Source organism: Aptenodytes forsteri, unplaced genomic scaffold (assembly GCF_000699145.1).
Source record: "Aptenodytes forsteri isolate BGI_AS27 unplaced genomic scaffold, ASM69914v1 Scaffold374, whole genome shotgun sequence".
NCBI lineage: Eukaryota > Metazoa > Chordata > Aves > Sphenisciformes > Spheniscidae > Aptenodytes > Aptenodytes forsteri.
In genome coordinates, this window is record NW_008795678.1 from 719,709 (window position 1) to 730,715 (window position 11,007).

The 11,007-nt window shown below is 47.3% G+C and overlaps 1 protein-coding gene across 2 annotated transcripts in view; it reads left to right on the forward strand.

Annotated features, from left to right (window-relative positions):
• LOC103901716 (somatomedin-B and thrombospondin type-1 domain-containing protein-like) overlaps positions 1-11,007 on the forward strand; it is a 46,004-nt gene that overhangs the window by 26,591 nt on the left and 8,406 nt on the right. For both annotated transcript variants that reach the window (XM_009282642.2, XM_009282641.2), the window contains exons 3-5: positions 3,522-3,716; positions 4,657-4,735; positions 6,589-6,765. In XM_009282642.2, coding sequence (XP_009280917.1) covers positions 3,522-3,716; positions 4,657-4,735; positions 6,589-6,765 — 451 coding nt within the window. The remainder of the gene's footprint in view (positions 1-3,521; positions 3,717-4,656; positions 4,736-6,588; positions 6,766-11,007) is intronic.

Sequence of the window (11,007 nt, forward strand, 5' to 3'; positions counted from 1 at the left end):
CCCGAGCCGACCGGCACCTGCCGGCCCTCGGGGCTCCGGCTGCCTGGCTGCGTTTAAAAGCGCCGCCGGGCTCCGCTTTGCTCGTGGGAAAAGCGAGAGGGGGCGGGCGGGGGTGCGGGTGGCCGAAGGAGGGATGCTGCAGACGCTTCGCTCCCCAGCCGGGTTGCGGATCTCGGAGATGCTGAGGTCCCCCGGGTCCCCCTGGAGCAGATAGCTGGCAGGGCGCGCCAGGATGCTGCGTGTTTGTACGGGACAGAAGGGTGAAATGGGACATGCCCTCACTGAGTCAGAATCCCCCGATCCCTTTGCCTCTTGTGGATTGAATTACTATGGATGGGATCAAATCTGCTGCTCATGTTAATCTGCACATCCCTGCAAAAGGCATCGATAGCTACAGTGTGTGGCTGCAGCTCCAGGCGAGAGCCTCCACCACAGCACCCGCGCAGCAGAGTGCCAGGGTCCCCGGGCAGCGCTGCCTTCCCGAGGAGCACAGCAGCATGCCCTCCATAAACGTCTTCCACTAAAGCATGGATGTGAGTTAAGGAGATAAATTATTTTAGCGAGTGGTGCAATCTCATATTCCCTTCCCACAAACAGCATCCTCAAGGAGTCTTCTCTGCTCACATAATGCCTTTTTTTTTTTTTTTTTTTAACCTGCATAGCTGTACCTTAGCAGTGTTTTGCTCTAGGCAGATGGGCAAACATTCCCATGATGTAATTGCCTTTTTGCTTTCAAGAGAGAGCTGGAAAATGGCTGGGAAATTAGTTCATTCCAAAGTGATTTAAACAAGCTACGTCTGTGAGTGAGGACAGGCTGGCAGGTCTGGAGACCGACAACTCCTGAGTGCAGCAGAGAGCAGTGAGCGTAGAAGTGCCGCCCACGGGATCCCATAAATCTGCCTCACCTCTGCCTTGAGGCAGGGCACCCCAGGTCTGCAGGGAGGGTGCACCTTGGCTGTCCTGCTGTTGGGGCTGTCAGGGGAGGGGTGTGTTGGTTGGTGCTGGATGCCCCCCAGTGCCTTTGATGTCTGAACGCGGTTGGGCTGTCGGGTACTTCTTCAGTACCGCTGCGTCTGAATCCCGCTGCTCTCGACAGTCATCTGGGATGACTGGGACAGACGGGAACCCCTCGTGTCTGTTCTTCATAGTACAGAAGAGTAAGAAGAAAAATGTGTTTGCAGGCCCCTGTTACGCATCGTGAGGGGATGGCGGAGGGCAGCCGCCGCTCCCTTTCTCTGCTGGGCACCTTGCAGCGGGGCCGGTGTCACAGCTGCAGCCCTTGCTGCCAGCCCGGCGGGGCGCAGCGCTGCGCTCTCCCAGCCCGGTGCCATCCTGTGGCTCGCCGAAGGAATAACAGCGTCCTGCTTACGGAGGTCTGGCGAGAAAGGTGGTTTTGTGCAGGATGAGATATTTCTGCATTATTTCTTGTGATTCATTTGTGCTGGATGCAAGGGACCCAGTTCTACTTTGACTCGTATTGCCTTCATAGCCTGGCCTTTTTTCAGTAGTGTTCTTTCTCCCACCACTAAAGAGCTACTTTATCAAACTGACTTGTAAAGCAAAATATTAAGGCAAAGGCATTAATATCTGATACCAAACAAAACTGAAGAGAGCAGAATATTCCAAATAAATCAGATGCACAAAAGGATTGTAATGTTAGGTAGCCTACAATCCAATGCACAGGCTTTTTTGTGGTGCATTGCTGCGTATATGAAATGTCTCAATTACTTAGATAATTGATTTAATTCCTAATCTTTGAATAGGTTTAAAAAGCTGTTTGTGGTGACTTTAGACAAAGAAGAAAAGCAGTAGCGTTTGAAAGATCTTCCTAAAGTTTCTGAAGACAAGGGCAGTTTCAAATGAGGTTAATGCGGTAATCAGGGGTTATCTGTGTTCCCTGGGAGAATAAATTGAAGTATCAAGCTTGAGCTGCTCAGAAAGGCTGGGATTCGCAGCAGCATTTAGCAGCTTACCTCCGAATGAAATCAGTGGGACTCAGGCTTTTGAATGCCTTTGTAAATCAGAGTGCGAATGTCTGTTACTGTAAGGTGCTGAGCACAGTGGCTCTTAATGGATTTGAATGGGCTCATCCGCATCTTTAAATTGAGTGGTAGATGAGTAGTGGAGCTGGACTCAGAACTGAGGAATTCCTCGTGCCTGAGCTCAGCGTCATGGGTTGAATGTTTCTGTCCTTGCATAGTTTGACTCTTGAGTACTCACAGGGACTTTGGTGGAAGGTAGCTTGCAAGTGCAGCCCTTCTCTTAGTGTATGTACGGTGGTGCGTGCTGGCCTTTAGCTGGTCACTGTGTGCGTGAGGCACCCAGTGGCTGAACCAGCAAGGTAGGAAACCTGATAAAACACCTGTTCACTGGTACGACTGAAGTTTGATGTCCTCAGAAGTGCTGGTGTGGTGTATTGTCATAGACTGGCCCAGCTCAGTCACAAGATACAGAAATGCAAGGAGGGGGACTGTAGCCAACTGAGAATACGTAGGGGGAAAAAAATGGTCTATGAGTCTAGGCTGACCTGCAAGTGTTTTTCTCCAAAGGTATTGTTCCTGATGGTTAGGTTGTGTTGGTTAAGTACAACTGATCAAGTATATCATGGGCTATGGTTCCAGGTTGCCTTTGAGAGAGACCAGCAGGTGAATGCTCTTGTGCTCAGGTGATTCCTGTGTTATTCTTGGTAGTTCTCTCCAAAGATTCAATCCTATGAAACTCAACTATGGGCATGCTCATGAGGAAGAGATCACAAAAGGGGATATGTGACACAGGGAACGGTACCAGTGCGTTTCAGACTGAATGGATGGGATGTTGAATGCTGAAGGAAGACATTTATTTAGCTGCATGGAGGCCAAAGCTTAGGAGTTCAGCACTGTGGATACTATGTGAGAGCAAGTAGGGATGCTCAACGATGTGAAGATTTTTGAAGCAATACTTAGTGCAGGTTCCCAAAATTTTAAGTCATGAGTCACATCCTCAGAATATTTTGGGATTGGTTCCAACATGTACAAAGTGGAAGCCATTGTATTTCATTTTGGTTCTTGAACTCAACTCCAGCCTGCCATGGGATGGTCCAAACTCCATGGCTGGTCATCATTTGCTGTGTGACATCTCACAAGAGAAGTCAGTAAGCTTTCAGGCCTTATCTGCATGAAGGGTCTACAATACCCTCCCTTTCCTCCTTCTCTTTATCCTGCTCTTCCCCTACCACTCAATTTGACCTCATCTAATTTTAAAACTTTTCTCAGTTCATCCAGTGCAGGTCCCAGTTTGCAGGGGAGGCTTGCAGTGGTGCAGGAGAGGGAGGTGACTGGCCCCATATAGACTAGCTTGGAGCTTCTGGGCAGGTAATTTCCTGGGAGCGGAGCTACTGGGAACTGCCCAACACAACTGTGGGACAGGTGTGAAATAAGAAAGGTTGTACTGAGCTACATCGAAAAGTGTCTTTTCTGGAGAAGGCACATCACTGGCATCATTTCTGTAACCTTCCACATCCCTGTTTGTTACTCTTCCTCCAGTTATCCCCTGTGTCGTATCTCAGTGGAGTGTCTGGAGTGGCTGCACAGAGCCTTGCAAGACAACGTATCGTGTTCGGAGGAGGCACGTCATCCAGGAGCCCAGGAACGGAGGAGAGGCATGCCCTCCTCTGGAGGAGAGGGCTGGCTGCGTGGAGTACTGGACTCAGCAAGGAACAGAGTGCAAACAGTCCCTGAGTAAGTCCACTGAAAATGTAAGTGTCTGGGTAATCGGGGGGAGGATTCCTGTTTGGGTCAGCAGAGCTGATCTCTACTATATTTGAAAAAAGTTGTTTTCAGACACCAGCATGTTTGAACTACACCTGTCTGGTGTAGTTCAGATCTGAGCTCTTCACACAGGGGCTTAGAGATATCCTCCCTGGGACAGTATCTGAAAGTAGTGCCTGCCGTTTGCTATGATCTGCTGTGTTTCAGAAGTGAAATATTACAGGCCTGTTGTGATCTCACTTATACAAGTGTAAATCTCTGGCAATTTTGATGGAGTCGGTAGATTTATGCCTGTTTAAAACTTCTGTAAGTGGGTGTTGAGCACTTTTTTTTTCTTTTTTTTTTTTTTATTTTATGAGTCATCTGCAAAAAGTCATGAAGGAGCAATACCCATCAAAGGCAAGGTATGACTTCTCGGCACTGGAGCAGAGTGCAGGCAGAGGAGACCTCCAGCCAGTTTCTGTAGAAAAAGCCTGATTTCAGTTTGTTCAAATCAACTTTTCATGACATACCTTTACTGACTTTTAGAAGAACTGCTTGTCATTTTTGCTGGTATTTTGGGGTCAAAACCTGTCCAGTCTGGATGTTGCCTACAACTGACTTCTTCAAACCTGTTGAGAGTAGTTGGTATTAAGTGAATATTGCCTCCCCCCTCTGTCTTTTGGGTGTGCCTGATAAGTACGCTTACTCTGCTCAGGCAAAAATCTGGCAACGATACAGATTCTCTTTTCAGTGAAATGGTTGATGGTCATGGATAATATGAAAATACAAAGTTAGAATTGTTTTTGTCTCCTGCTGAAGGTAAAACCGTATGACGTTAAAGGCCCATCTTTACTGTGTTGCAGACATAAACAGCCTTAGTGCAGTATTGCCACTTACGCTGTGTCCTCTCTCTCTTTGATATACACAGTCCCAGCGTTAATAACAACAGGAGGGTTTGGAAAAGCGAGGAAAAAAAGAGCTGCAGCTGATGGCAATGAAAGAGCAGGGTAAGTTGGAGGCTCAGCACAGGGGCTTAGTCATATTCCACCTTCAACGTCTCTCTGGTTGCAGTTTTGGGCCTAGCTTTTTGCTGATCATAATTGACGTTTCCCAGCAGAAGGGCAGCACTTCACTAGAGCAGGGTGCTGCTCTCCCCTCAGCGATAGCAGTATCTGCACTGCATCTGAAGATTGTGGGTCTGCCTTGATGTAAGGCCAGTACAAGACTGAAATTCAGCTCTTCGTTCGTGGCTGTTTAAGGTTGTGTGATCAAAAAGCCAAAGGCCATTCACTTCAGCTCTTCCTAATGTGGAATCTGGTGCAGTTCGCACTTTTTTACATAAATGGGGTAAATTCTCAGGGGGCAGACTTTGCTATCTTCTTGCATCGGAAGCACATCCCTCTCCCGTTTCAGCCCCCCTTGGCTGTAACAGTGCCTGTTTTCCCCTGCAGCACTGTTACACAGCACAGGTACAGGGAGAGTTGTGCAGAAAGCTCTGTTGCATTTTACCTTCTGAGACACAGCCATCTCTGTGTGTGCTGCTCTGCCTCCGGGCTGGTGCCTCAAACACAGGGGAGCTGGCATCAGCCTTCCCAGTCCTCCTCTTTCCCAGTTGGGGTCATCACTAGCAGCGACACAGTGCTGATGGGAAAGGTTATCTTCCACCCTGTAACCCCTCATACACAGCTTTGAAAGCTAGTTATTCCCCAGGGGTTCTTATTGCAGTCCCTGGTGGTTTGCCTGTTTCTTGTTAAGAGCTGCCATTCCTGTAAACACTGTGTGGAGTTTCCCAGAGCTGCTCTTGCAGCATGAAGCAGCCATGCACTTGTTGATTTATTTCCCCACATGCTGTTGTACATGTAAGTGTTTCCATAGCGTGTGGGTGCATCCATCCCCCTCACTTAAGTGTCTGAAGGAAAGAGCATCTGTTCACACTGAGCCTCCCTTGGACTCCTCATTAGTTGAGCCTTCTCCCTGTAAAATTAAAAAATGTGAGCACAGCTCTATTGCACGCGTATTTATCCTTGCTTTCTTTCCTTCAGATAAGACAAGGAAGCAAACTGCTCGCATGGTTCAGTGTGCTACTTGAAGGTGTTTGGAAATCCCCGTGATGACTGATACAGAACCAGTCTAGACTAGAACCCAATTGTCTGCTGTGTTTATGGGCGATTACTGAACTTCCTTGGTTTTCCCCTCCAAGCAAGGCCAGTTCTTTTGGGCTTTCCTCTCAGGTTTGGTTAAAATCAGAAGCACAGAAAAGTCTGAGCAGGGCAGAAGTGCTGTGTCAATCTAGTAGTCCTCCCACTGAGATATGACAGCCTCGCTCTGTCTCTTAGGAGGGGGATCATCACAAGGATACCCTTTACAGACCGAATCTTAGCTCCTGTTGCAAGTTGCTCTACAAAACCTATTATAAGTAACTGAGAGTAGATGATAGAGAGAGTGTGGTTCAGCAAATGGATACCAGACTTGGAATCAGAAGACCCGTCTGTTGTTTTTCTTGGCTTTAGTCAAATGCTTGACCAATCTGTGTCTCTATTTGTAAAAACAGATGCCAGTAATACCTGATATTTTTTGATATGTCAGTTGAAAACACCAGCAGAGTAGTTTTATTCCCCATCTAACCTTGTCAAAATGCAGGTACACCACATGTTCTGGGTTTTATGACCTTGGGGGGTGTGTGTGTGTGTGTGTGTGTGTGTGTGTGTGTGTGTGTGTGTGGGTGTGTGTGTTTTTTTGTTTGTGTGTGTTTTTTTGTTTTCTTAATTAGCCATCTGTGGTCACCCAGTTTAGTCTTCCAGTCCTGTGGAGGGCTCTAATCTGGTTATTGAGCTAACCTACTTGGTTATTTTGGCTGCAGGTACTGTGTTGAATTCCAGCTTGTGGCCATCACGCCGGGCTGCTTGCAGAGCCACCACTCCTACACTCACTGGATGCAGTATCTCAGGGAGGGCCACACTGTCTGCGTGGAGTGTCAGCACCCGGCTTTAGATTCCAGAAGTCTACATTGTTATGGGGATGGCAGCGGAAGCAAAAAGTAAGAGTTTTAGCTTTTGTTTTCATGTTGAATTTTTCATTCTTCTCCCTTGATCTGCTTGTCCCAGTTTCATAATGTGCTGCACGCAGCTCTCTGGAGCACTCTACATATATTAACTGTTTTTTGTTGCATACCATGAGTTTCTTGCAGAGATGAAATGACCTGGTGAAGCTCATGTATTAAACCAGTGGCAGAGCCAGGACTGAAGTGTGGGCGTACCTGCACTTAGTCTGCTAAATCTCACTGACTTTTTAGTGACACAGTTGTGGAGTTTTTTTGTTTTAAAGACACTCCAGCCATGCTTCTAAGGTTAACAGTCCTGTCAGATGTCAAATAAAACTAAATCTGTTTCTGATTTTTAAGCACTGGGGATTTTGTTTCTACAAGTGACCCTTTATGAGAATTTCTGGCAAGTGGCAGCTGGCTTAGGGACTTGGGATATGTGCTGGCACCTGAGGTTGGATGGAAGTACTGTTAAATCTTTGCACTTTCAGCATCCTTTCCCTGGAAAGCTGAAGAAGCTTTGGGGTGATTGATGGGGACCACCCAGATTGTACAAATTGGGCAGACTCCAGCAAAGATGAAGGGAATGGCTTGAAGCTGTGAAACACATCTGTGGCAGAGCCGGCAACAGAGGAGTCCTGGCACCCAAGCCTCTGCTGTTGTTCTTGGAGGCACAGCTTCTCCACTGCTTTTATCCTGACACTCTTAACCCCATTGCTAGTTTATTAAAGGCATCCTCTGCAACTGGTTAGCAGCCCTGCCTGAGAAAATCATTGCCCATCAGTGCTGGGCAGGGGTGTTTTTAAAACTTATATAAATGTTGAAATAAGCAGGTTCATTTGAATTAGAAACTCTAAACTAGGATTGTCAGGCTTCAAGCACACTACCAAAACTGCCAATAATGGCCTTTTTAGGCAGGGTTTTTCTCAGGCTTTTAGTAAGAGGAAGTTACATTAGAGTCTTTTCCTTCCCTGCCTGTACAAAGGTTCCAAAAGCTTTTAGATAAAGAAGAAAAAAGTCTTAACTGGTGTGGCCAGGAGTAGCTCTTACCTGCATCCAACATGTAAATGAATATAAAAGCTTACAATAATGTTATTTTACTAATAAAATAGTAGAGTTTTTGTAGACTCCAGAGTCCTGGAGTCAGACAGGAACATCAGATTAAGCAAAATAAAAAATAGATTCAGGAATTCATTTCCTCATTGGACTGCAAAAAGAGGGGGGCATTTTCATTTGCCTGATCTGGTGAACAGCTCTGTACATGGAATGGAAGCACAAAGGAAATGCGACTGTGTCCTTTAGGAATGATGATCTGATTGTCAGGTGTTGGCAGGCTGATGGCTGGAGAGGGGTAGCGATAATGGAGTTGGGGTGAATGGTGACTGGTTCACTGAAGTCAGCACTCAGCCCATGTCTCAGCAGATGGTTTAAATCCATCCCAATTGAGCAGAGCCTAGAAATTGTTCCCAGAGTCTTGCTGGAGGGCTGCAAGATGAACTGGTGGGTCCATTTCATTATAGGCATGTGAGACCCATCAGGGTAAGCCAACTTTTAACACAGTGAGCTTTTACCCCTCCAGCGTTACTGCCTATAATGTCAAACGAAGTCATGTCTGTGACATTTTCTAGGCAGGTATGAGCTCTCTCTGTGTGTGCCAAGCTGAGGTACTGCGTGTGTTCACTTGGGTTCATTGCCAGGGTAGTAACATAGGCTTGGAGGACAGGCAGGGCTGGCCTGGGCTGGCCTGAGCAGTGGACAAAGCTCCTATCTACAAAAGGCAAGGGAGATGTACTTTAAGCCTCCTTGAACCAGCAGTGCTGGGCAGCTTTGTCAGAGATAAATGTGTGACTGGCAGGTGGAACATGAAAGATGTCCCTGGTCTGCAGCTTCCTCATCCTCTGTGCGTGTGTGTGAAGCCTCCCTGACATTTCACATGGATCTTTTAGATAACTCCCATGTATCCCCTAGATAGGTAACCTCCAGGGCATGGTCTGGTGTTCTTTATCACTATTTGACCTTACAGTGGTGGGTCAAGGAGACTGTTGTCCAGGGCTGGGTATCTTGCTTGATTTTCTTGATATCAACATCTCAAGTGCAAGTATTTACTATAGGTGTTCTTTATATGAACAGAGCTATCCCCTAATTTGTTTCCAGAAATAATACACTTTTTTTACCAGGTTGCATGGAGGAAAAAACTGACCTCTGTGATCTCTGAGAAGGAATTGGACTGTTGGTGGGGACAGACATTGAATGGGGTGAGGGAAATGTCTGTGAAAAGGCTTCTGCCTTCTGTTAGAGTAAGCGGCCATATCTGAGCATGCAGTCTCGCAAGGGAGCAGCGCTCTGAGGGGGTCGCATGGTGAGCTCCTCAGGCTGGGATTTGCTGGCCAGGTGTGGAGGGCAGAAATGTGTGATGCTTGTAAAGAAAGGTGGAAGAAGATGGGAAAGCAACTGCTGCCCTGAGATAGAGGATGGTGGGAGGCCAAAGCTGATGCCAGAGCCTAGGATGCAGCATTTGTTGAGTTTGCCTAGATCTGCTCACAAGTCTCTGGCTGTATACTCAGTTCACCCTCATTTTGAATTTTTTCTGGTGTAACTCTGCCAGGAGACGTGGACGGTTTGTGGTAACCTCAGAGCGGTGGTTATGCCGGCTGATCTGTGCCATCGCGTGCTGGCCTGGGTCTCTGGGGGGACGGTTTGGTAACCTCAGAGCGGTGGTTATGCCGGCTGATCTGCGCCATAGCGTGCTGGCCTGGGTCTCTGGGGCTGCTGGCTGGGGCTGTGCGGGGAAGCATGCACGGCTGCTGCTGTCCCACCCATGCCGTGTCTGCGCTTTGCTTCTCACCCTGTCAGTTCGGCAGCCTGTGCCAGCGTTTAGTTCCCCGAGATATTGTTCCGAGTGACTCTCAGGAAGGACAACATCTGACAGAGTTTAAAATAAACTCAGCAACACTGGTTCTCTGGGGCTGCTGGCTGGGGCTGTGCGGGGAAGCATGCACGGCTGCTGCTGTCCCACCCATGCCGTGTCTGCGCTTTGCTTCTCACCCTGTCAGTTCGGCAGCCTGTGCCAGCGTTTAGTTCCCCGAGATATTGTTCCGAGTGACTCTCAGGAAGGACAACATCTGACAGAGTTTAAAATAAACTCAGCAACACTGGTATATTTTGATGAGTGTTTCCTAATTATCTTCTTGTGTCTAAGTGGAGTCTGGCTTGTAAATGCTTCAAGTTAGAGAGAGGTACTTGTTATCTGTGCCTTCCACCTGTCTCCCACTCCGTAGAAGATGCTAGTTCATTTTGACCCCTGTTATGCAAGCTCAGGAAGTTTTCCAAAGTCCTTGATTTATGGCCAGATCTGTGGCCATCAGGTGAGGATAGCTAGGATAATCTAGCTTGCATTGGCTTCTTTCTTCTAGAAGGTTTTAAGATAAACAAGGCAGAGCATCGAGCCGGGAAATTGATCTGTTAATTTTGGATCGTCTTCTGAAAGATCTACAAATCAAGCACAGACTTGACATCTGTGAAATTGTTACTCAGCCTGTGTCTAGGAGGATCAGCTGCTCTTCATCATGTGGAGCAAGATGTGGCAGTTGTAGCCCATAAATGTCCAGACTGCAGCAGTTTATGCCCATGCTCATGGGGCGGAGGGAGAGAGAGGATGGATGGACTTGATTTATAACAAAGTCAGTATTTGCCTTCCCCACCAGCGAGATGAGAGTAAGCAAATTTAGCTTATGTGTTTAAGGAGCAAAGCCTTTTAAAGGTAAAGCTGCAGCCCAGAGTTTTGAAGGGTATGGGACTGCTCTGTGCACAGCCTGCTTTATCTGGGATCTTAATCCTCCCTGTGCAGATTCTGGTATTTTGAAATGACCCCAAGCCAAAAGAAAAATACAGTGAGCCTTTTCCAACCACGTGTAATGCATAAAACCCTGCTCTGGAGCATGACATCTCATTAAACTGAGGCCAGGGTTATCTTTGTGGAGCTAGAGCAATAATTCCAGTTTCCACAGAACTATAAAACAAGCAGAAGTTAGGGGTCTGTTGGGCTTTTCTGTGGGCAGCTTTCTGCACAGGACAAGAGTTGATCTAATGTGGTATTTGTACTTCTCCAAAGGTCAGGACTGGGACACACTGATGCGAAGGATTCCCTTAAACCACTAAATGCTAAAATCTGGGAAGGAGCACAGTGCTATAGCAAAATTTCAGTTTCTGTGGCTGCTAGACCAGCGTTGCTTGAGCAGC